General features: G+C 40.8%; 1 protein-coding gene across 1 annotated transcript in view; it reads right to left on the bottom strand.

The window, feature by feature from the left end:
- Nucleotides 1–23033, bottom strand: part of FBXL2 (F-box and leucine rich repeat protein 2) — a 57684-nt gene extending 34651 nt beyond the window's left edge. Inside the window, exons 1-2 of the mRNA XM_074853386.1 lie at nt 22927–23033; nt 7117–7178 (exon numbers count right to left, since the gene is read on the bottom strand). Of these exons, the coding sequence (XP_074709487.1) occupies nt 7117–7178; nt 22927–22929 (65 nt within the window). The 5' untranslated portion in view covers nt 22930–23033. The remainder of the gene's footprint in view (nt 1–7116; nt 7179–22926) is intronic.
- Between the last annotated feature and the right edge of the window lie 4361 nt (nt 23034–27394).

Genomic DNA, 27394 nt, shown 5'->3' with positions numbered 1-27394 from the left:
GACTTCTTTATGTCACTGATACTTCTGAACATTTGGCTTTAAGAATTTGTTAATCAAGAGCCTGAGTTTAAATAAGATTCCAGTTTCAAGGTAAATAAAGCTCTAAATGGAATTAAGTCCTCATTAGTTAAAGAACAGATTCTACAGAGAAGCTTAATAGCAAATAAAACAATGAAACAAAATAAATGGTAACATACGATTCCAAGAATTCTGTAAGTCATTGCTATATCCCCTTTAGCTGTTACTCCCGCTTCAAATGCTTGTTATTTACTTTTGTTTGCTCCAGTATGACTAATCCTTTGTCACAAGCATGTTCTTACTGAGAGATAATGTCTGTACTTGAACCAGGTAATGCTGAAGCACCCCATTTATAAGGAAGTCCCAACTGTTCAAGCAGAATCATTAAAGATTCATGAATCTTACTCAGCACCTTGACAAAAAAAACCCTCTTTCATTCCTAAATCTCCCCTTCCTCATTAACACAGTATACAAGAGCACCAGCATGCAATTTTCAGCTTCTGTTCTTATAGCAGCCTCTCATATTTTTAAAGGAATTCCATCTGAAACATCTCTGCCCAAAACATTAAGTTTTAAGCTTACTCTTGCATTTATTTGTTTGTTAACAAAAACAAATCACTTAAACATATTAAATAGAGGATGGCAGCTACCTCCTCCAATTTCAAAAGGCCAAACGTAATTGATCATATAATCATTTGCAAATGTTCAACATCTCATATAAAGAAGCCAGAAAATGCGTACAAAGTGCTGACTGGTGAGGCAAAGTACTGAAAAATATGAAGTTGCATCTGGAACTGATCTTGGTAAGAATTTCATAAGAAGGCAAACAATACATGTAGCAGTGTAAAAAAAAAGGTCAACATGAGAGTCCTTCCATATTCTGAAGGGGGTACGCTGACCACCAAGTTATTGAGTCTTTAGTTTTATCAGACAGAGCACAAGTTCTGTCCTGAATTTGAGATAAATCACTGGAAAGTTTTAAAACCTATTTCCACTTCAGAATAATTGGAAAATTTTCTAACAAAAGCTGATTAATCAGAAAATTGCAACTTCTTGTATTCTCGGTGTATATTTGAGGTTAGATACACTACCTTGAAGGCTGAAGGTACAGGGAAACTAAAAGACTATCCATTTTAACATTGGGTAAATCATGTTAAAACAAATGAAAATAGTATTGGTAGTGTGATATTATTTATCAATTGCTGCTAAAGCACATAAGAATTCTGAAAACACCCACTAAGTCTTAAATAGTCCTAAGGAATTATAATTCTGTTATTTCCCTGGTTAAAGATCAAAATATTTAATCACCTTTCAGAGGCTTTATCTTGTCCGTGACCTGTGCCTGTGGTTCATTCTGATCACTTGCTTGGTTGGTTTTCTGATCCTTTTTGGAGGGAAGGACCACTGGAAATGAGTATATGACTCCACAGGCATGAGTCTGGATTTGATACTATGCTGTTATCAGTCCCATTGTTCTTACTTGCTTCCTGTCAACGTTAGTCTCCCTATTTCTAATTAAGAACTATGTTTCCCCCTATCCTTATGTAAAGGAGTTTTCTATATTGAGTAGTTAGTGTGAGACTGGAGTGTTGTAGCTGCTCTGCACTAATTCTTTGAACGGATGTATTTCAGGCATGCTAAATCAAAGGACTTGCTTAATGGAAGTTGTACAAGGCACTATTAGACTTCCCTTTACAGAAACCATAGATTTGTGTAAACAGGCAGAAAGGAAGTAAGTTTTACTTTCATAAGCAACTTCTATACAATCAATTTGGTTCATAATATGTATGAATGCAGTTCATGTACTTGTATCAATGTGGTTGTTTCTGATTCTAAATGGCCATATTGTAATTGCTTGGCAGACTACTATAGACGACTTCAAAGAGATGCAAAACATGGTCTAAAATCAAAATAAAAGACTGCATGTGCATTATAAAACTGGAATGTTTTCCTGAGATTGTCAAACACTGAACAGCAGTCTTTGCTACTCAGGGTGAAATATTGCCCTATTTAATTATACAAACCCTTGAAGTGGGGAAAATGAATCATGTCCGAGATGACAGATTTTCTCCCTCCCTTCAAAAATACATGCAACTGTTTGTCTGCTTACAAAATTCTTACCAACTAAGAACAGTTCCAGACACAAGTTTGTATTTTTCATTTCTTTGCCTCACTAGTCAATACTTTGTATGCTACAGCATACAGCAGCCAAATTTTACAGCAGCTGTGGGCCATTTAAGTACGTACAGCGCCTAGCTAAGAAATACCATGGGAATTATGACAATTTCTTGTCGTAACCTTTGCTATATTCCTTTTCTATTTCCCCTACAATTAAGCACACAGATGGTAAAGCATGACTTCAAATATATAAAATACTGTTTGACTTCACTAATTCCACTAATTTTTCTTCTCTACAATAATGAGCACACTAAAAGCTGAGCAAAAAGCAGTGTGCAGTAATAAAAGCAAAGAATAGAAACATGAAAACATATACAATACTTCATTAGCCAACTTGCAAGTTGCATATTCTTGCATACAAGAAAAGCTCCTGCTGGAACACAACTCCTGGGTTCCTCTCCTAATTCAAGTTCCAAAACTTTGCTTATCCTCTTTTAAATTCAACTGAGCACTCAAATTTTGAGTCTGATGAGTAAGGTCTATTATTCAAGTACATGTACCCAATAAGTATGGTTTATAGCAGAACTCATAATAGCTTCTACATTTCTGGTATAATTTATGAAGTTGGTACTTTGTAGGCAGAAAGGAACTGAAAATGGTTCAAGTGGCTGAAAGGAAGAAACATCTCTGTTTCTGAAGCTTGCCATTTTCGTGCAAAAACATATAGCACAGAATGTTAACAGTTAAAATACAAATGAACAAATGGTATCTGTCCTACATGCCAAAAGTACTGCTACACCCTTCATTTGCAAACACGTATTATTACTTTTTATCAAGCACAAAACATAAAAAAATTTTTTTGGAAGCTGTTGGAAGTTGTTGGAAATGTAAGATTTTTGTTTCCAATGCTCTTCAAAATCATACTGTAACTTTAAAAATCCATTTGTTTTTTCCAGCAATTTACAAGGAAAAAAAGAAAAAGATTATAATCTTCAAGGCTGTGACATCTTACTGGAAAAGCTGTTACCATTAAAATTGCAATAGTCTATCTCTGACTTGATTTCTGATTCTTCTGATGATAGATATGGGTTTATTAGCTTCAGACACCAATGCAAATCCACAACTAATGTACTGTATAATTAAATGATGCTTTTCCATAAACGCATACGCTAAGAAAAAAAAATGAAGCTATAGTTGTCTGAAAACATTGTTTGAATGACATGATTTATAATACCTCTGCAGGATTCTTACTCAACCTTTCACTTCTTGTAATATATAAGAGCAGAGGGGAAGAGCGTTCCTTGCCAACTGGCAAACTAATAGCACTGCAACAGCTAACAGGGGTGATCATTTTTCTTTTAGCTTGAAGTTTTTAGAAGCATCTTATTTCTTCCACAGGAAAAAAAAATTACTACAATATTACAAATAGAAATAAATGCCCATAAACCAGAAAGAGTTACAAATGAAACTCCTCCCCCTCTCCACCCAAGCTATTCTACCTACCTCAAAGCATAACCAGGGTCTTCTTCAAAACCACCACTGTCCATATTAGTCAGATATCCTCTTCCTCCTCTGCCCAGTTATCTGGGTCTACTTGAGAAGGAACAAATAATCTCTGGTTTTGTACCCTTTCAAATGAGCTTCTTCCCTGAGAAGCCAAGGGTTTCAGTAATTTATTTGCAAGTGTAGCAGATACTCTGTAGAAAATGTGCAAGAGACATGACACTGCCCTTAAAACCTTCCAATCTAATTCTGGTTGTTAGATTAATAATAATAATGAGAAAGAGTAAGAACTGCAGTATAAGACCAAGGGCTTACTTTGTTCAACTTCAGAGTATGCAACTATAGCAACAAATCAATAAATTTTAGAGTCGTAGTATTTCCTAAGTCTATCATCAGAAAAAGGTTTCTCAATTTGAGGGAAAAAAAATGGATTGCTTGTTATAGTCAGATTACAGAAGTTTAAATACTTGATGCAAATGAGAACAAGACTAATTCTTGCAATAGAAGGAATTGTGTTTACATTTCATTTCAAGATATCTGTAACAAGATGTTGACCACCCTGTTTCCAAGTGACAAATTTTATGATTTTATGTGGGGGGTTTTTTGTTTTGTTTTTTTTTTTTAAAGGGCTGTAGCGTTTTCCAAGAGTTTCATACTTACCTGATATAAGCAAGCAACAAACTAAGTGCATTTGATGCCATTTTCAACAGTATTTACTATTCAGTTCTGGCACTGTGAGCAAAATGTTTCCACTGCAACTGGTTTACTCTCCTTTTAATTAAAAGGTAGACTGCATAGTTAATATATAAAAAATAATTAGGATATTAATTACACTCAGTGCAGCAATATTTAATCTCTTCTGTCATAACCATACGGCAAGACAATTTTAAAACATGTTGTAGCAAGAGCATAAACTGTTTTAGGTGTTGAAAGACATTCAGGCTTAGTCTTACAAAAGCATTTATGTGCAGAAACATAAATTCCCCACAGATAATCCTTTAGACAGCCAGGTTTGCACCCCTCTATTTCCCTAGGTATCTACACTCTGTAGGGATGAGAACTCAGACCCACATCCCATCATACCACTAACATGCTCTGCCTTGTGAGTGTGTCTGCAGCAGCACAAATTCAAAGGGAGGTTTACAGAGCATCTCTCCCACCCAACCCCTTCCTCTCCATTCCAAAGCCCTGATGATCAGCACAGCACTGTGGGTGTTATGAAATGTGGACTTTATTTCTCTCTGGCTATGGACAGACCATTACCCGAGTCCCAGCATTCAGCATGAGATCATCACGATCTTTACTGAGAAAGCTGACTTGTCCCCATTCAATTTCTCAGACCATCAACTCTTCTGGCTACAGCTGCAATGCTGCTTTGGTAGATCACTGCGCAATTACAAAAAGGACATACATACACAAGAACTAAATGGTTGGCTGAATCAGTTCTGTGTATGCTTGGCCTGGGCTGTTTTATTGTCATTCCAGCTTCAGGAAACCCTTTAACCATGCAAAAGGCTTCTTTAAACACTGCCACGATAGTACAGTGGCAGTGCCTAGCTCCACCACCTCCTCAGTTGGTCAAATCCAAGGTGAGCCTATATATCCTCGGAGTTGTTCTGTAAGAAGTTACCCTGAATACAAGAGCTAACAGCTAAGCTACTGGTACTGTTCAATTACTTGCACATGGGGTTTTTCCTGCTGAGGTCTTTAAAATGTCCTGTATAGTATATATGTTGGAATAAGCATACTGCTCAACAAAACAAACAAGCCACTCCCTATATAACATTTTAAAGAACTTACCAAATTTGGTGTGGGAACACACAATTCAAAAAACTGATACCTAGACGTTAAATGCAGGAATTCTCACAGTAAACCTCCACACACTCATTTTATAGATGCTACTCATGTAATTAGCATATAGACAATCATCTAGGAATTTAGTATCTGTATAGTTTCACAGATATTTTCATTCTACAATGAAAACTGAGGCATACTACATAATCAATGAGTTCTTTCAAAAGACAATGTCTTTACTATCTCAGTACATGATACTTTTCACTGTCTAAAGCACATCAATAAATTATGTTGAATTACACAAATGGGATACTTAGCACCCATAACAGTGAAAAGGACAGTCATTTCCACAGATATTTGGAGTGCCCTACTGCTAGAAAAGAAGCGCTCACAGATTATGATTCTTTGCTAAGGAGGCAGCATATTAAATTGGCTTTTATCTTGAGGTTCATGTGTGGCATTGAGCACAACAAAGAAGTTATTAGAATTTCTGTTCAGGGCATCATTCAGTGACACATCTCTTTTAATCACATTTTCTAAACAGTTCTATGAGCCTAACTTTACTACACTGTCACCATATGAAATTTCTTAAGAAAAATGAAAACCCTTTTAAAATTAAATTCCTTTAACAACAGACTGCTTCTTTAATACCACCAAGAGAGCACTGTGATAGTACAAACACTAAAAGAAGTCATAATGTTTTAAGAGCACTTCAGACACAAGATGCAAAATACCATTACTTGAGACATTCTCCCACTTCAAATGAAACTGGAAGCAATGATATAGATACAAGGTAACCTAAACATCTCTTTAGTGCATTAAGAAAAAATCATCAGCTCAGTTTTAATAACACCATCACTAAAAGCTGTCATTGCACCATTATAAGCGAACACCCCCACCCCAAAAGACTGAGCTGTAACAAAACCTATATGCAGGTAGAGATGTGGTTGAGCTGGTTCAGTTCCAGCTCTGGTCACACCCAGTCAAGCAGTATCTCTACATTCGGCAGTTTACACTGCTTGAAAACAGCTTTTAACAAGATGAGAGCATAAAGATATCCATCAATGTCTCAACCATGGGATGAACTTACCAGTCTTGGTGTCATAGCCAACTCCTGCAAAGGTGATCTACTCACACACCAGCAAGCTGATGAAATTTATGACTAGCCAAGTGACTACACTAAGAAAAATCCTCCTGTTTGTTCTACCTTATATAACACAGACTGGCAATAATGGTAACAGGCAGCGCTTTTCACTGCAGTGACTCTTTGAAAGCTTTGAAGTAGAATTTTTATTTTATTTTGTTATAACAAAGTTCATGACATGAAGAGTGTGAACTACATTAGAGAAAGGATTATAGGCTCTTCAGACAGATAAAACATTGTGCAGTGTGGAAGAGCCGACTACTCTGTACACCAAAGCTTTTTGGACATTTTATTTCACTTCTTTTCCTGACATGCAAGGAAAAGATCCCTATTAAATGACATCTTTCACTTTCATTTGAACACACTGAAACAAATCAAGACTAACCAAAAGACAGCAAGTTCAAGAATTCAATCAGATATGTTACTATTTATTTCAAGACAGATTTAAGAAAAAATGAATAGCACTTGATAGCCTGTAAGCCACATAAGCAGTGTATGATCCTCAGGTCTTTACTCCTTAACACATTATGTAGAATTACCTTAACAGAAGTTCTTTGGGTAGTTTTTTGTTAATAAGGGCTTCATCATTATTTGAGAAAACCTAGAATCAGAAAGAAAAAACATTGTTTAAAAAGACCAACAAGAAAAACAGCTTTTAGATTCTTTTTATCTTCTACTTAGGTGCTTAATCCTTTTAAATTAGTGTTAATGTCAAGTTTTCCACATGCTAGTTGGTAATACTATAGAATTATCTCAATATACACAACAGTGCCACACCCACACATACACCTGTTCTTCCCTAGTGCTAAGATTTAACTGCACAAAAATTGTGGAGCAACTTAATAATCAAGCAGTCAGAAGCCACGCTTACACCCCATAAAGCAGTATTTTAGGCAACAGTGAAACTTCCAACAACTGCAAGATACATACAAAGACCCACCAGTTGCACAGTCCTAAAACTGTCCCATTAAAGAAAACAAAATGGACATTTTCCAGTTATTCAAATTCTTTCCTTCACTGTCTACAGCGTAAATACTTTGGCCCAGGTATGTGAATATGGATAAAATATAACAACCTAAAGATTTAAAGAATTTACTGCCACAAATATGACAGCAACTGCTATATAAGCAAGGGAGGCACCTCAAGAAATGCTGCAAGAAAAACTGAAAATACATCTCACTCAGAACTTCATATTACTAACATATCTCCTAAGAAAAAGAAAGTGGAGAGACTGAAAGAAAATGCCCAAGGAAAAAAGCAGGCAATACTAAGATTATATAGGAAAACATTTCTGCAAAAGGAGACAAGGATCAGTTAACAGTTAAACAGAAAAACTAAACAAAGGAGATATTGACCAGACTTACAACTTATTGTAAATATTTAGGTTTCAGAAATTTTGCCAGAGGAACACAGCAATAAAAAAACCAGAATGTGAACCAGAATTTAAGGAACCATAGCATAGACTGGAGGAAGTCAAAGTCACAAGCAATCACTTCCACTGTAAACAGAAGACCTTTATGGAGTCCTTTTGCTGTCCACATTACCAGAAACAAAAGCTAGAAAAAGAGATCCAAAATAGCCTAGAGTTTTCTGAATGCTAAAAGGTAAATATGAAAACCACACAAAACAGAAACATGAAAAACAACTGGAAGAAATCTCTCCCCTGTCCTTCATTAAGAATATGCTCCTGACTCAAGCATCAGGTGGTTACCCCTTGTCCATTCTACCATCAACACATCACATACTAGGTAACTATTTGCTTTGCTTCTTGGTCAAAAAAAAAAAAAAAAAGGCAGCTCAACAAGAAGTGGTTCTGAAAAAACGTACATCAAAGAATGAAAAAAAGCTGAATATAAGCTTGGCTCTGTCTTCATAAAAAAAAAAGGAGACAGCAGAAAGTACACATCTGGGAATTCTGAAAATATCCCCCTAAAAAATACTGTAAGATTAGAAAACACGAATGTCCTTCTGACTGCCATCAAGAACCTTTTTTTCTCTTCCGGTTATATCCCAGGCTGATTTCAGGTCTCACTGCATACTACCATTTCTCAATTTTGACACAACAGCGAAAGCCACCTTCTGCACTCACCACCTCTGTGCACAGTTATCCACATATACAAGAATGATAAAACTGTCAACTTTTAATAGGACCGAGTTTAATCAAACCTCCTTTTCATGCAACTGGAGCAGCGCAATTATTCATGGACTGGTGACTGCAGATATTCAAAGTGTAAAACACCTACGCATGTATATTTCAATAGGACAATTCTAGTTCCTTCAGAAGAGAGACATTCTTGGCTTTCAGCAGTTCCACATGGCTGACCACAGGTTCAGGTTTGCTCTTGTTCTGCTTTATGTCCAATGCCCATGGCTGTCGGTATTTTCAGCCTCTACGCTGAAATACACTATGTACTTCAACACTGATTTCAGAATGGTTTGGGTTGGAAGGGACCTCACAGACCATCTAGTTCGAACTCCCCTGCCATGGGCAGGGACACCTTCCACTAGCCCAAGTTGCTCTAAGCCCCGTCCAACCTGGCCTTGAACACTGCCAGGGAGGGGGCAGCAACAGCTGCTCTGGGAAACCTGTGCCAGTGTCTCACCACCCTCACAGGGAAGAATTTCTTCCTTATCTCTAATCTAAATCCATGCTCTTTCAGTTTAAAACCACCACCCCTCATCCTATCACCACACTCCTTGATAAAGAGTCCCTCCTCATCTTTCCTGTAGCCGCTTTAAGTACTGGAAGGTCACTATAAAGTCTCCCCAGAGCCTCCTCTTCTCCAGGCTGAACACCCCCAACTCTCTCAGCCTGTCCTCACAGGGGAGGTGCTCCAGCCCCTGATCATCTTCATGGCCTCTTCTGGACCCACTCCAGCAGGTTCACATCCTTCTTATGTTGGGGGCCTGAGAGCTGGACACAGCACTGCAGGGGGGGTCTCACGAGAGCGGATTAGAGGGGGAGGATCCCCTCCCTCAACCTGCTGGTCACACTTCTCTTGATGCAGCCCAGGATGCAATTGGCTTTCTGGGCTACGAGAGCACATTTCTGGCTCACAGTCAGTTTTCCATCCATTTATACCCCCAAGTCCTTCTCCTCAGGGCCAGTCTCAGTCCACTCATCACACAGCTTGTATTTGTGCATGGGATTGCCCCGACCCATGTGCAGGACCTTGCACTTGGCCTTGTTGAACTTCATGAGGTTTGCACAATCCCACCTCTCCAGCCTGTCCAGGTCCCTCTGGATGGCACATCCCTTCCCTCCAGCGTGTTGACTGCACCACACAGCCTGGTGTCATCAGCAAACTTGCTGAGGGTGTGCTCAATCCCACTGTCCATGTCATCAACAAAGATGTTAAACAGCGCCAATCCCAACACCAACCCCTGAGGAACACCATTTGGCCCTGCTCTCTACTCAAACATCAAGCTGTTGACCGTAACTCTTTGAGTGTGACCACCCAGCCAATTCCTTATCCACCAAGTGCTCCATCCATCAAACCTGTATCTCTCCAATTTAGAGATGGATGTCATGCAGGACAGTGTCAAACGCTTTGCACAAGTCCAGGTAGATGACGCCAGTTGCTCTTCCCTTGTCCACCAGTGCTGTAACCCCATCGTAGAAGGCCACCAAATTCATCAGGCATGATTTGCCCTTAGTGAAGCCATGTTGGCTGTCACCAATCGCCTCCTTATTTTCCATGTGCCCCAGCATGGTTTTCAGGAGGATCCGCTCCATAATCTTGCCAAGCACAGAGGTGAGACTGACTGGCCTATAGCTCCCTGGGTCTTCTTTATTTCCCTTTTTAAAAATTAGGGTTATATTTTCCCTTTTCCAGTCAGCTGTTTTAGAACTGGTTGACTGCTTCCGAGCTTGGCAGTTCAGACATTTATGAATTTTCTGCACGTATTCCATTTTAATGTTATGCGCTACTCACTGTTTACAGTTTATAGCCTGAAAGCAATAGTATATATTGGGATAGTTTTTTTAGAACAGTGAAAACATAGGCCTAATTCTGTTTATTGCAGCACTCATTCAGAAAGAGGAGATACATATGCCATCCTCACAGAACTTAAGATCACTAAAGAGCAAAGTGGGGAAATATTCTTGTGTATCACAGGTTAAAAAAAAAAAATTGCAAAGAAGGAAGTTACCTCCATGAGAGCACACAAGGTCTGTGGTAAAACAGACAAGTGAACTTAGATCTCATTAACTGGTCCAGAATCTGAACATTCAGTATCATAGGCCACTAAAAATCCTCTTTTAACTTAATAATTCTATAGTTGCAGATAATTCCTTACAAGTTACATCATCTAGCATACACTTCCCACTTATATTTGTAAGTATGTATTTTAAAATAAAGCTACTTTGCAGACTGCTACTAGTTTACATGTCTGCCATCTCTCTGTCAGTACAAAAGCTGTTATTATCCACTCTTTCTTTACACCGTAGATTCCCAGATGTAGCGTAACATGGATATATGTCCATGTGAAGGTTACACAGCTTTTAAGTTAGTAAGGTATGAGCAAGTTACTATTTAATACAAACAGCTACAATGCACACTCAAGACTTGAGTATTTCCAACTACTCATCAACTCTTGCATTAAAAAGCCAAATTACTACAAAGCATAGCACAGATTTTTGGGAATAGTAAGTATTTTTCTACTGAGGTCAAGCTGAAAATCTAAACCCGCAACCACACTTGCAACTCTTATGGGAAAAGAGCTTATAATCTCTGTATGTTTATGTGAGATGCCTTTAGACTTTTAAGTCAAAGTTGGACAAGCAAACCGCTTTGTATGCATGACAGCAGATACGACCAATATGGTTGCATTTAGGCATCACAGTTAAAATTGAAAAAAAAAAAAATAAAATGCAGTTTTTACTACTGAGTATGAGAAGCGTGCAACTTGCCCAGCCAGAGTACCATGCCTGCTACACAAGTCACAGATGAGGCTACAAAAAGATTCAAAGCTGCTTTCCCTCAAACAGTAAGTTTTATGTGTTCTTGTACGCATCAGCTATAGTTATCATAAAGTATTATTCTTACAGAGTAAGAATACTTAGAAAAATGAAAGCATCTCTTTATTCTTTTACTCTGAAAAAAGTATATTAGCCTCTAGAGTCATACTGCATTTGCATCTCAGAAGAGAGGGACTTCTTCAAAGGTTCTTCAATACCAGTTTTCTCCCAAATAAAGAACAGGCATGAGATGACTGGGGTACTCATCTTCTAGATGAAGATCTGTAACATGATTTTGAATGTGCACAAGCGGAGAGGAAAAAGAGAAGGTTCAAACAGCATAATATATTTATTCTTTGAACATTTCCTGATAATCTAAAACTTCCATTAATGAAATAAATACCCCGAGTACATTTATGTATCACCCCTCTGAAGTAACCAGTGCCATCCTTTTTATTTTTACTTGATTTTTATCACATAACTTCTAGTTCTCTATTTATAAAAAAAACCACCAAAAACAATCAGTCAAGGAAGTGTTCAATTGCTGTGAGAAATATTCTAATAATCTTGTTACATATGATTTATTTTTCTTCAGTTACAGATAGTGCTGACAATGACTTGCCTTCAAAATACCTGTATGTAATAATACAAAATAACAAGAATACTGGGGATGTAGAAAGAGTATTTCTTCTTTCCTTGCTTTTGCATTTGGTAATAGTTTTGACTGTGTTAGTGAAAGGGTAGCTCAAACTCTAGAAAAGTGTGTTTTTAACTATATAAAAGCCCAAAATACAACAGACACATCTGTGCACAAGGAAAAAGCATAGGTGAAACTGAACTTATGTAATAAATGTTACTCTAAAATCAGCTCTAGGTTTCCTGTAAACTTAAGAAGAGATACAGAAAATCTCTACCTTCTTAAAGGAATTGCAAGAACAAACAAAACAAAACCCATGAGAGAAAACTGTAATTGTTTATTACTTGAATCTTGAGCCATTTCTTACATTCCTTAACTGGCCTCTCTTGGTACCATCTTCACTGTACTTTTGAAAGACGGGTTATAATGGGCTAAAAAGGGAATATTTCCGTAAAAAATGACCTGATACTTGCTTACATTAAATTTCTTCAGCAACTAAACTTAATTATTTTTCTTCTCTTTATTATATAAAGTAACCATTATGCAAATCTGTCAAATCCCAAAAGAATAACCTCCCTATTTAGCTTCCCCTTCCATATTACTAAACATACTAATTGCCACTAGTCCTAGAATATAACTTCTTCGTACACCACAATTAACTTTCCACCATTAAAAGCACCATGTATTATCCTCTTCTGGTCTAAGAGTTAGTGATAAAGCTCTCCTGTTTTCACCAGAATTACTGAGCTGAAGAATCTTTTCTGATGGAGTTGCGCATTTCTGGTTTTGTACCCAGTCTAGCAAAGAACTGTAATATGCTCCAAAAAGTTCATTTTTCTCTACAAAGAAACAAAGGAATATTCATCCTGGTTTATCATGCTTATCTAAAACATTTAGAAATTCCCTTCAACCGGTATTTCAAGATCAAAATAAGGTTATACTAGTAATTTTGTTGATAATCCTCAGGTTTTTTTAATGATGCAATTTCGGTTGTCATTCAGTCCTCTATTGAAGAGGACTGTTTTCTTTACAGATGAAACAGTTTTGTTAGCAGCTCAGCCATTATGGCTCCGTTCCACAGAGATATTTATGTATCTAATTTCCACTGAAATCAGAGTAGATAAGGACTTTCAACATGTCAACTTTTCAAATCAAGAGTTATTAAAATCCAGCCTCTCAAAAATAACCTTGCTTAGTAGTGTGCTAAAGCAAGTAATTATGGGTAAATGTAGATTTGGGAAAGAGGGAAGATGAAGTCTGAGAGACCCCAAAGAACATCAGCAAAAAAAGATGACAAATATATACTGAAAACAAGGGTGAATTATTTATCAAGTAAGGAATAAAACCCAATGTTCGGTCATTGTCACCAAAGGAGACAGTAGTTTAGAATTAAATCTATACATTTCCCTTCTCCTACGGTTGGCAGAGCAAACATCCTAGTTAAACTGTAAATATTGCCATATGTAAAAAGCATCAGTCTTTCAGGCTTTCACTGGCAAGAGCAGTATTTATTTAGTATTATTTACGCAGTAATAGGCATCATAAGAACAAGATGTTTTAAAGGAAAATCCTGACAAAATTAAAGTTTTATTCAGTTTCCCTGATGTGCAGATTTTTGTTACCAAACTCAAAACCCACCAGCTTGCTGCACATCTCTCCTCCTCAGCGAAGGCATCTAATTGTTGCCTGTGCAATTTCCCCTTCACCATTCTACTGAAATTGCCCTTTGCTATAGTGGCAGGAAAGCCAGCAGATCAGCTTTGCCACCTAAAGCAGTTCACAGGCACACTAAAGTAATAAATGGCATCCTAAAAACCTCTCTATTTAAATACAGCAGAAAAATGAAGGAGGAAGATGGGAAAACAATCCTCCTTAACAATATGTCTCATATTATCTCACATGTTACACTATAGAGTGCTCTCTGATGGTCGGAGCATTGCTGCTAAGCTGGTGCTCCCTCCAGAAATGTACAATTAATGCATTAGACAAGCAGAATCATTTAACACCGTGCAAGTAGCAAAATGTAACTGTATCTAGGCAACAAAAGGAGTGTTAGACAGGCGAAGGGATATGCATTGCCAACAGAACTGAAGACACAACAGCTGATGGCACAGGACTGGTGTTAAATTAGAACCCATGGTAGAGCTTTCTGTATAATCAATAAAATTACAACACACCAAAGTGAACCTTGAAAGGTGATCCCATCTCAAATCAAGCTTGTCTACAGCAAAGACAGACTGGCAAAGTCTTTTATTTCAACACACTGACACTATCTGCCCTCCAGGCTCTCACTCCTATGCTCCAGCTGCTCACCGTGCTTCGTCTCAGGCTTTGACTTTGTGCCCAGCCATCCTGGTCTGTTGTGGTCACTACCCTCTTTTTTTCCTTGGACACCCTCTACCAGAGCATTGCCTTCAGTAGACTTCCTCCTCACTGCCAGATACCCACCGGATCTTTTGCACTGGTCTTTCCTCAGGATCTTTTCTCTTCCAGGGCTGTGACAAACTGACTGATCAAAAGCCACTAACACCTCATATGAAAGCCTTTTGTTCTTACTGTGTTGGTCATCTTCAACAGTTAAGGCTCACCTTCAGAGAACAAGCTCGAATAGAGCTGGGAACATCTCTGTCTTTCCTTAAGGCCTTCCACTGATCTAGGGCTGCCTGAACTTATGGCCTTATAGGGCCATATTGCTTGTAAAGTTTCCCCAGAGTGACAGCTGTCCAATACAATAAAACCTGCCAGGCAGAAGCAGCTGGCCACACTGCCCACTTTGCTCCTTGGTTTTCTTCCAGAAGAGCCATCGTTCTTGTTTTGCCAGCACTGTCATTCATACATCACTCACATTTTACTGGAGGGCATCAGCCTGGCTCTGCAAGGCCCTGTTCTCACTGGGTGACAGATCAAGGTCATTTGTGAACTTCAGAGCTGATGTCCATAGCTGCACAACTCTATCTCAAGGCCTTTGGTCGTTCCAACGCAACTGCCTCTTAGCATGGAGCGGGAGGTGCTCAGAGGTTGCCTTGCCTGCTGTCTCAAGCACACCAGCTCATTCTCAGTGGAACAAATAGTTCACATCACCCTTTCCTGTGTGTTTTTCAGAAGGGCAGTCACCTACTGCCAACAGCATATTTGGAAATCACTAATCTAGCCTTTTCAACAGTATGGCTTAATTATGCAAGCAGCCAAGGTATTAAAGCCCAACAGGTTAGCTTGACCTGTTAGCTGAGCTGTCCTTCCTTTAATGCAAAACTTAACCCCGTCTCCTACAAAGTCACCAAAAAGACAGCAATCCTCTGAACTAGCCCCACACATTAAGCACACTTTCACAAACTGCCATCTTACCAGCACAACCACCCCAGTTAAGGGTGCTGTGACACAGATTTATTTCAACATTTAATTCATTGTAAATTCTGATACAAGCCAAAGATGCACAGAACAAACTCAAAGTCGCATAAATTTTTCTGTACCATGTCAGCACTTCAGACTGACTTCAGTGGGATAGTTCCCACTTTAACTTGTTAAAAATTAAAGGAGAAATCCAATGGTTTGCAGAATTCGTGATTGACCTAATTACTTTGCAGGCCTAAAATTCAGTTGAAAGATAGCATTTTATCAATACTTGCTATCACATAACTGATGTTTTGAAGCCTGCATGACAGAAAACAGTAGGTTCAATCCAATACCTAACCAAAACAAACAGGCATTACACTATTATTTGCAAAAAAGGTTTACAAGTTCTGCTTCCCCCACGTTACTCTGAGATAGGAGCTACATGGAAGAAGCAGCCTCCGTTCAGGTTATGATCCACCTAGTTCACACTTTGTCTTTTAAAGCATCTTGTTCTAACCACTACCAGAGAGGGGCAAAACAAATCTGGAAAAATAAACTACCCCTTACCTAACCTTTCATGACTAGAGACTGGTTCAGCTCAGGAAAAAAACATCCAACAACTACTGTTTAAACACTAAGAAATTTGGAAAAAGCTGTTAATTGTATCCCTGTATATTCTATAAACATAAAGACACATCTGAAAAAACAGGTTTGACAATGTTTTATCCTCATCATCTCTTAGTCAAATACTGATCAGTAAATCTTTTCCTCAGTTTGTCTTCTTTTTTAAAAAAAGGTTATTTTAATGACTGAATATTTCCTTCCTTGGGTATTTATCCATTATGCCTCTTTTAAGATTATGCACTTCCAAATAAAAACAATACATGATGAAGAATTTAGACATTATTCTTAAAAAAACAAAACAAAGCCTTTAATTAGCAGTCAAATCTACAAATCACTTCAAAGTGGAACATAAGGAAACCCCTATCATCTATTTTATTGCCTTGGAGATCAACAGACCTGTGGCAGAAAATGAAAATCAAATGGATGAAGCAGTTGTTGACTGTAGCCCATCACAAGGATAGATTAAGTAACGTACAGATTCTGTGCTCTTTTTCTTGACCAGGTAAATAAATCCCTCCTTAAGCATCAAGCAGAGACTCAAATGCAATTTGCAAAAGCCTAAGCTCAAAACACCTGAGAAAGGTACTTTCCTTTGACTACTCAAGTAACTTTGAGATTCTAAGCAGAAACAGTGGAATAGATTCTAGGGCAGCTTCCATCACAGCATTCACAGGGACTCTGTGCTCAAATTACAATTTGTTTCATCACAAAAATAATCCATTTGGTTTCATGCAGTCTTGTAGAATTGTGCTATATAATACAGATTGTCAGGCATTCAGAGCACGGCACGTTTCTGAAAAATGAGAGAAAAGTTGGTCTCCTGTTTGTTTTAATGCAGCAATATCTGGTCAGGGATAGCCATTCAGTCTCAGCCATCCAAATTTAATCCATGTCAGAGATTCATCAGAGCCCTTAGGAGTACACCTTTCAAAACTCCTCCTCTGAATCATCACTTCTGCATATAGTTGTTTTTACTGACAGACATATGTCTAAGTTTTATTCCCAGTCTCCAATATTAGCATGCAAGCTAACACACTAATGGCACGACAACGGAGACCTGAAATCCTCCCAGAATGTGCACGCAGAGATTCTTCCGCAGGTCCATTTCCCCAGGAGTTTGCAGCATTCTAATCTGGACTGACACAGTCCTCCCTCCAGTCACGCAATCCAGAAAGTCAATTCTTTTTCTTACCGTACTTAGCCCAAACTGTAAATGAAATTACAGAGTAAGTCCTGACTGCATGGTTGAAGCAGAATCCCTTCATCTAAGGACCTGTGAAAAAAAAGTTTTGAGTACTACTATTTCCCCCCCCCAACATAACTGCTTTTTAAAAATATATTTGAAACTTAAAAGGCATAGTTCATTACAGAAATGACTCTATAGTTTCTACAAAGCCATTTCAAAGCAGTGCTTGATCTGCATCATAAACACTGTGTCGGAAGTGCTGTTTTTCCTAGTAGTAAGAAAGTGTGAAATTTTTTATTATGAAGAGCAAACCTTCTCTGCAAGGCAGTCTCCCTAGAGAATGAACCAGAAAAAAAGATGACAAAATCTGTGTTGCGACTGCACACGCCATAAATGTAGTGTATAATTAATAAAAGCTTTCAGTTATAAGAAACAAAATTAGGTACCTCTTCGTGATTACAACCAGCAATTATAAATGAATTCAAAGGAAATAGCACCATAGTAGCATTTCCAAACCATCTTTTTCAAACTGTTCCAAGAGAGGTAAGAGGTTGAGATTTAGAAGAGAAACTGGACACTCACTTAATCGTTAGTATTTGCCAAAATGTATGGTTCTTGCATTTCTGCAGAAATAAAATAACCTTGATACTTTTGCTTAAGTAGTATAGATAATTTTCAGAACTACAAATACACTCAGACATTTTGCCCCTTACTATTTAGATAACTACTACATAACATCAAGTCATGATATGGAAATGCCTTTCCTCTGTGAAGCTCTGACCTCAATTTCAACCTCTGAAGACAGGCAAGCTTGACATACTGGTAAAGTTTCACATTTATGCAGATTTGATGATGTCTTGTCTCCTTATTGATTTAAATTTACAGAACATACCGGTTAACCAGTTGAACGGCAATCAAATCCAATGAAAACAGAGTTTACTTAATTTCCTTCTGCCTGAAGGAGAACACAGGAAAACACTGGGATAGAAAAAGAGAGTATACCATGAAGTATGGCCAATATTTTAAGGGTAGCAGCTTGATACCAAATTTTAAGTACTTTCTTGTGGGCTACACAGCAGGAGCTTGTGGTTCCAAGAAGTCATAAATGTGCAAGCCCAGAAAAGGGCAGATTTCCAGGTCCAGTCCTCCTCTACCATGAGTGCAGTGGTTCCCTCCAAGGCAAAGATAACAACCCAGAGGGAATCACTCGAGAGACTGGCTGTAGTTGATTGTATCAGCTGAAGTGCCCTTGTATTTTAAACAATGCTGCTATTGTTGCATTTCCATTACCTCACTGTACCCAATAGAAATTATTTTAGTCCATTTAAATGCTGAAATTCATACTGCAGTTTTGCTTTGGTTTTTTTGAGGGGTGGGGAACTACAGAACACAACCACGAGGTAGGGATAGGAGGGAGGTCATTGGACTCTGCAGAAGTTATGCATCTTACAGATCCTGTGCTTTCTTTTTCTTGACCAGGTAAATAACAGATCCTGCCTTAGGTAGACACTCAAATGCAATTTGCAAAAGCCCAAGTTCAAAACACCTGAGAAAGGTACTTCCCTTTGACCACTCAAGTAACTTTGAGACTCCACAGACATACTGAACTAGAACCTAAGGCAGCTTCCACCACAACACTTCACAGGGACTGTACTCAAATTGAAATTAATCTCATCACAAAAATAATCCATTTGGTTTCACGCAGTCTTGTAGAATCACACTATAGACACAGATTTTCAGACATTCATAGCACAGTACATTTTTTGAAAAATTAGTCCAAGAGAAAAGTTTCATCTTCACAAACTTCTAGTAAAAAAAAACCCAAAAAACTTCAATCTCAAGAACAACTAGTTTAAATTTAGAGAGAGATATACAAGTAGTTTCCCAATCCAGAAAAATAAACATGGAATTGACAGAGGAGAAACCAGTATGCTGTGAATTTTAAGTCCATCATTACACTCTTTTAATGCCTTATGTGTACCTTTTTCTGTTGTAACAATGGATAAAGACTTCCTGCATTCTTAAGAATGCAAGCCTGACTTTCACCATTTAGAGGTTATTCTGTGTTTACAATCTTCCTTCTCAGAAGCTTTACAATTAGAATATCCCACCCCCTGTTAAAGTGGGAAAGCTGTTTTGTAAAAGCTCAGACAGACAGGTGGACTTGAACCTTATCACATTCAAATCAAGTCACCCAAAATACGTGGCTCAAGTATGTTCAGAAATTGTAACAGTTTTTACATTGTACTGAAACATAAAGAGGAAAAAAATGAAGAAATCTATGGAGTACACAGATCCTAAAAAGGTTAGTAGAAAGAATGCAAGTGAATGTTGTGGCTATTGTCTAAACTAGCTCGAGGCTACTGTCTGAACTGTGAGGGGGAACTCGTTGGTTTCACAATTTCATCTGGTTTTGTCCTACTTCGCATATCCCATTTATGTGTATTTCTGATTCTGTAGAAATGCTACCAGAACTATTACACAAGTTGGTAACAATTTATATGAAATTAGTCCAGTTATTCTGATTTCTAATTGACAAAACAGCTGAAGTACTGTGTAGCCTTCTGCTGGCATTCAGATCGATACTGTCACAGTGCCAAGATTAGTACTACTTTTCTACACTAACCTAAAAATAGTTGCCATGCTTCAGTGAAATTCTGACTTTTCTTTTAAACTTTCCATATCTGCTAGCCCCATGTTATCCCTAACTTTAACGAAGATGACTAAATATTCCAGTCTATTGTCAAAATAAGCAAGCAATAAAGTTAATGGTCCTTCTGATTTGTAGGAACACTGATATCCCCTATACTAAAAAGTCTGGTGTTAACTGGTCAAAATTAATGCCTTCCTCATCTTTCTTGAATTTTAAACTATGCAGCTATGAAGAATTAAGAAGGAAAGAACAACCTAAACAGGACTAACCCTATAATAGAGCGCAATTCAACCTCCCCATCCCTGGAGGTGTTTAAGAGTAGGGCGACATAGCGCTTAGGGATATGGTGTAGTTGGAAACAGTCAATGTTAGGTCAATGGTTGGACTAGATGATCTTCAAGGTCTTTTCCAACCTTGATGATTCTGTGATTCTATAAGCATTCATTGAATAAAATATCGGAAAAATATGAAAAGTATAAAAAAATTACGCTATTTCATCTCTTTCTTATCAGCTGTCAAGTGCAATTAAGGAGATATATAAGAATTTGCAGAGCAGTAAGGCTTATCCGGTACAATTTCTGAGGTTTCACCTGTGCAGTTACAGCAACAATCCAGTGCCTCTTTGCAGAGTCTATGTCTGCTGAGTTTAGACTGCTAAAGGTATCCATCTACTCAGAAGTGTCAAAACGGACCATGAAGGAAAACTCCGTACCTGGAGTTCAGTAAATGGAAATATTTACTTATGTTGTGAAACAGTTTGTAAATATTTTATTATTTTTCAGTCTGTAATTTTTCCTAAATTTAGAACATGAGATAAAAGTCAATTGAATAAAATGGATTTAAGATACTGTATCTTCTCTCATAGTGGAGTAAGATGTGTGACAGAATACTAACGTGAAGTAGGACACGTCATTAAGTCGCATCATACTCACTTCACCAATACTACACCATCCACAGCCTCGTTCACTGATGTTTACTCCTCCTTGTAGCAACAGATGCATCCTAAAACCTTTGCAAGCCAAATCCAACATGATTTTACGTAGAAGCACACTGCAATTCCGCAGTCTATCCATATTTTTAATCCAGCTCACATTATTGTTTTCAAGGATGTTTTGCTTAGGTTCAAAACACACAGGCTAGAATCAGGAAGGAACAGAAGGCAAAGTGCAAGAGGAGAAAGAGAAGGAGCACGAACAAGTGTTCATGCAAAGGAAGAAAAGTTACAACACCACAGGGATACGCTCCTTCCCCAGAACTTGCTACAGGAAACCTGCTATCATTACACACACATCAATATACACAGAAAGGATTTTCTGCCTTAAAACACTGTGCATGTCCCCACATGTGAAAGGCTAGCAACTGTGCCTTCTTCCTGTACATAACTATCCCTGCGAAGCAGTAAGGCACCGGACACTTAAGTTGTAGCTGAAAACAGGGATCATACCAATGCCCTTTCCAAACATGCCGTGCCAGTCCCTACTCTCTCCCCCTCACTCGCCTTGTCCTCTTCCTTTCACAAACATCGATGCACCTCTCGCCTGCCACTCGCTGCACACACGCACTGTATCACGTCCCCACATACTCCCCCCACAGAGCAAACCTCAACCACTCTTCCTCCTTTGCTGCACCCTCCTCTGCACACATACACTCCATGACACACCACCTCTACGTACAGATGCAACAAACCTTGTGCCCACCACACACACGCCACAAATCTATTATAAATGCATCTGTGCATACACATTAATCCATCACAGCTATGCACACTTACACATACAAGCAGCTGCCACTCTACACACAAAATACCATACCCTGTATCTGCTACACACCTATAAAAGTACAGATAATTCTTGCCACACCCATAGCACACATGCCTATGAAAATATCCACATATGATGCCACACCCAATATTCACTACATATGCACACCACAGACACAAGCCCACACCAGACAGCAGCATACAGACACAACTATGTACGTACGATGCCATGTCACGTCCCTGCACATAATGTCACAGCTGCGCTACGACACAAACACACGCACATCCGAAGCCCAAATCGCAGCAGATACACACACACACGCTGGCACAGAGGCACATTATTATGCTCCTGTCCTACTGCACATCTGGTATACACACACATCCCAGGCCACACCCGGGTTTACTGCCCATGCATGAGCATAGAGCCCAGCACCCCATTGCATCCACACTGGAGCACCCCGCGTCTGCTCCGGGCACTGACACACACGTTAGCTCCCTCCCTACTTTATACAGGGCGACCGCACACCACTGTCACACCGCGGCCGCCCTACACACACACATTAACCCTCCTGTGTTACAGAGGGGGACAACACACCCCCGCCACACCTGCCCCGCCCTGCACACGGGCAGGCTCCGGCCATGGCTGCTCCGGCGTTAGACACCCGCCACACCTCACCCACAGACACGCAGGCACATCCCCGCCCCGCCCGTGCTATAGCGAGGGACCACGCAGCCCCACCTGCTCTGGCCAGACACACACACACACACACACACACACACACTCTCTCTTCCCCGCCGCTACAGCGGGGAGCGGCACGGCCCCCCCCGCCGCCTCATCCCCGCTCCCCGCGGCGGGCCGGGCCGCACGCCCAGCACCACATCCACATCCGCACCGCCACGGTGCACGCCCGCCCGTCCGCACCCCGCATACCCCCGCCCGCCAAGCGCAGACGTTACGCCTGCCCCGGCCGCCACCCTCCTCCCCTCGGGCTGAGGGGCCCGCCCGCCGCCCGGCCCCGCGGCCGCTCCACACGGCCCGGCCAGCATTCGCTCCTCGCGGCGGCGCCGCCCGCCCCGCCACCTGCCCGCCCGCCCCACCTCGCCGCCGCTCCCCGCCCTTGGGCCCCGAGCGGCCGGGCCAGCCCCCTCACGCCCGGCGGGGTCGGCGGGCCAGGCCGGGCCGGGCCGCGGGCTCACCATGGCAGAGGCGCCGCGGCGAGGCCGGTTGTCCTGGCGACGGCGAGCCCCGAAGAGGGCGCCAGGTGCAACGCCTGCGCGCGCCGCCGTGCCGCTGCCGGAGCCGGGGCGGGGCGGGGCCGCCGCCGGAACACGTGACCGGCACCTCCCCTGCGCGGTGGGGCCGGGACGCCCCGCCCCCGCGGCTGCCTGACCACGCCTCCTCGGCTGCCGGGCCCCGCCCTCCCGCCTCAGGTGGCGCCGTGAGGGGGCACGGCGACATGGCGGCTGGGCTGCGGGTGTGCGTTGATTTCCGGGGGCTGCCAGCGGCGGGGAGGGGAGCCGGCCTCGGGCAGGCCGGCCTGGCGGTGGTCCTGGTGGGTCCCGAGCCTGTCAGCTTGGTGAGGGAGGGCTGTCGCCCTGGCCCGGCCCCTCCCGCGGCTTTCCTCCCTGTGGGAAGGCACTGGGAGCCCTCAGGAGCCGGCCCTTGGGATTTGGAGCAGCCTGTGTGCTTGTAGGAAGGGCCGGCGCAGCTGCCAGACAGCACCGGTCCCAGCTGCGTGCGCCCCTAAAGGTCTGCTGGGTGCTGCTGGTGCGGGTGTAGCTGCCCCGGCTCCTCCGTATGGGGCAAAACGACCGCTGGCGGCATGGTTAGTCCGAGAAGCTGCCCGGTGAACGGGGGGGGCTGCGGCCAGAGCGTGCGGTCACTGCTACTGCAGCCACGACTGGAGATAACCGGGGATGATAACATCTTAAACTGCTACGAGGAAAAATCCACAAAAGCTTGTCTGTCAGAGCCAAGCACATTAAGGCGATGCATGCTGTCAGTAAGAGCACGGCTTGCTTCTGCAAACCCTCTGCATAAAACCGCTCTCAAAGCCAAACACAATATTGTTAATAGCGCACTTACAAGTTACATCTATTCAGCAGTCACAATACCACATGCAAAGCTCAGGAGATGGGGAAAATTGGGGAGAAAAAATTATCCCAGCAGGTATTGTTTTATGTTGATTCAGTCCTTCAGATTTCTAAGAAGCGTAAGTGGCTGTTGTAGAATAACAGGAGTCTGCTATTTGGAATGGGCTGCGTTCATTCCTTTAAGGAATGAAAACATTCTGGTTTGATTAACAGTAAAAAATAGTTTCGTAAGAAAGTGTCCTTTCTCAGAACCCGCACGGAAATAGTTGGTACATGCACATACCATTCGTTGGCACATCTCTGAGTCTACTGTCTTCTACTCTCCAGATTTTGGAGAATAAACTGGTTCATACAGTTGATCTGGTTTGTATAGTAGGGAAGAAAGCCTCAGAAATGTGAAATATGTATAAACAATTCAGACATGTTCAGCTGAATTGCAGAAGGCCCAGACTAACAGATGCTAAATTCTATTGGTTCACATTAAAAAAATATATGATTATCATGATACTTTTTTTTAGTTCAATGCAAATCTCTGGACTGTATTATAAAGATAGTGATAGATTTTCCTGTCACTACAGTAAAAAGAAAGAAATTTAGGCAGGTAGAATCAGTTCAAGTTGCAGCGACCTGAAGCAAAAGAAAAAAAAAAAAAAGCAGATTTTTCAAAAAGAAGGGTCACTGCAAAATGATAAGTATGTTTGATTAAGAGATTGGGATAATTAGCCCAATTGGGATCTGTTTGTGCAAGGGAGGCAAGACAGAAGACAAATGCGCAAGTAGACCCTCCATGGTCTAACATCAGCTCTCATTTCATTGAAAACTGTCAGAAGAAGTGGAACACTACAGAATAGATTTGAATCAATATTTTATGTATAAAAAGACTATGGGAAAGAAAGCTTCTTGTTTCATCCCCCAAGAAATAGAAGACAGCCATATATTTGCAACCTGTGTATTTGTTTAGGATGTGAGAGACTGAAATCCGTATCTTTGGATCTGGACCAGCTAATGATGTTACAGCACTGCACTACTGATTTTCTGGACTCCTTTTTGTCTATGTTGTGGTATCACTTGGAAATTCAAGAAAAGCTTACTCAAAAGAACCCTCCAGATTGGCTTGAGTTTTGTCAAATAAACAATCAGTTGTGGAAATAAGACTTCAGAAACGTGTGTACAGCAGTGTATACGTCCTGGTGTGTCTTCTCCATTTCCTATCTGTGGAATGTCTCAGTATATACATCTGAAGTGTTAAGAGAATATATCCATGTTTAGTGTCCTGTTTTCAGCCACTCCACAGCAGTATTGTATGATGAAAATTTTTCCTTCCAAAAATTCCGAGCTAGCTCTAATTTTAGCATTCTTTTAAAATCATTAGGTTTTTAGGCAATGCCTTTGCACTGGTCACTTTAGAATGACTGATTAAGTTATTACTGATGTCCTTTTATATTTTGTAAGCTGCAGAGCTACATTCAACAGCTTGACCTTTTAACTTGACTGCCTGAAGTTCCTCCTAAGAGTTTTAGACTCTCGCTGAATGCTGGCCCAATTCCCTTCTTACTTACCTTTTTACCAAACTTAAAAAAAATTAAAAATAGTTGAAGTACCTGTCAGAGGAAATGAACAAGTGCCACCCATGAGAAGGGTGGGTTAGCAGTGTGATTCTGGAGGTCTTTGCTGTTGCTAAACAGCAGCTTCAGGGCCTCTGGGCTGTTAGGTCCTACAACCCAGAAGATTCCAGAAAGCCATCCCAGTCTCGTGACAGGAATTTTGCTTCTGGATTCCAGCCATTCATGCTTTCCCCAGCTTCACGCCATAACCAGTGAAGATTTCCCCATATATGTTGTTTCTGAACTCTGCCAGGCTACAGTAACTGAACCTTTTCAGCACAGGGGGAAACTTGCAGTGCAGTAGCTTCCTCTACAGTGGTCCTCTGATTGTTGAACTTCCTTGAGTCTAAAAGTGGGTCAGTATTCTTAGTAGTGGACATGTGCTTATAAATCTACATATAAATATTTGCAGGAATTTCAAGGGATTCGGTTTGAAACAAGCTAATTGTTACATCTTCCCTTTTCCCCATCTCCCCTTATGCAAGTCCCCTTATACAAAAGTACATCCCAGAGAACACGCACAATAAATTTAGCATGCTACAACTCCCAGCTGTTTCTTACAGCTCTTTCTTCCACAGCATTAGCAGAGACTCATGACGCTTATTTGGTGGTAAGCTTCAAGCTAACCTGCACCAAGACTGATCGTGTTAACACAGCTCAGCTGTGAAGGACTTTGACTACAGGTGTGCAGGGAAATGCTTGTATGTAGTTAACTTTTTAAACTACTATACTGGGTCTGAAGGAGCTCATCTTTCCTTAAGTTAAATGATTGTGACAAGAAGGTCCACATCTGTTAATTGCCTTTATGAGTGCAAATGGTCAAGGGAGTTTATCTTGTTTCTGGGATGCTTTTCTGGTATGCTGTACATGTTCACATTAAAGCATAAGCAGGTGATGTTTTAATGTCTGACACAGCTTTTCATGTACTGCCCTGTAAGAATTGACAGACCAAGACTTCCCCAACTGTTTCTCTTCCCTGAGCTTGGCCCCAGTATATGCTAGCTTTCTGCCAGGATTTGTACTTCTGTGGTGCCGTTGCCTTTTCAGAGGTTGCTTTTGTGCACATACCATAGGTTGGGAATATCCTGCCCTACCCAGATAATTTGTGGGGGTCCAACCCAGCAACCTGGCAAACTGACATAGTGCATCCTCAGCCACCTCATTCTTGGATCGTGAGAAGCACGTAAGGTGCTGGCAGGCAGGGCAGCCGTTCAGAGGCACCTTGGCAAGCTGCAGAAATGGGCTGATGGGAATCTCAGGACACATAGCAAAGACAGACTCAAAGTCCGGCATCTGGGATGCAGCAACCTGCCGCAGCAGCACAGTCTGGGGGCTGGTTGACTAGAAAGCAGCTCTGTAGAAAAGGACCTCGGGGTCCCGGTGGACAATGAGCTGAACGTGAGTCAGAAGTGTGCCTTGGCAGCAACAAAAACTGCATTAGTGAAAGAGTAGCTTGGAGGTTGAGGGAAGTGATTATAGCCCTGTATTCAACACTTGTGAGACTGCATCTGAAGTACTGTGAGCAGTTTTGGGTCCTGATCGGCAGAGAGATGTTGACAAAATGGAGAGAGTCCACTGGAGGAGCACTATAGTGTTTGAGGGCTGCGGCATATGCCAAGCAAAGAGAGACTGGGTGTTTGTTTAGTCCAGAGAAGGAGACCAGGTGGGATCTAATTGCAATTTTCTACTGCCTAAAAGAGGGATGGTAGAGAAGATGAAGCCAGACTCTCCTTGAGGATGAGAGAGAATGGTCACAGGTTGTAACAAGGGAAATTCCAATTGGCTATAAGGAGAAATTCATGGCAATGAGAGTGACTGAGCACTAGAACAGGGCTCAGGGAGACAGTGGTTTTCTGCACTGCTGGACATTTTTGAAACATGACTGGAAAAGGCCATGAGTAACCTGCTCTTACTTGAAGTTAGCTCTGCTTTGAACAGAAAGTTGGTCTAGATGACCTTTGGAGGTC

The sequence above is a fragment of the Strix uralensis genome, chromosome 1, assembly GCF_047716275.1.
Source record: "Strix uralensis isolate ZFMK-TIS-50842 chromosome 1, bStrUra1, whole genome shotgun sequence".
Taxonomy (NCBI): domain Eukaryota; kingdom Metazoa; phylum Chordata; class Aves; order Strigiformes; family Strigidae; genus Strix; species Strix uralensis.
The sequence above is the reverse complement of the archived record's forward strand: the minus strand, read 5'-3'. Positions and strand labels throughout refer to the sequence as shown.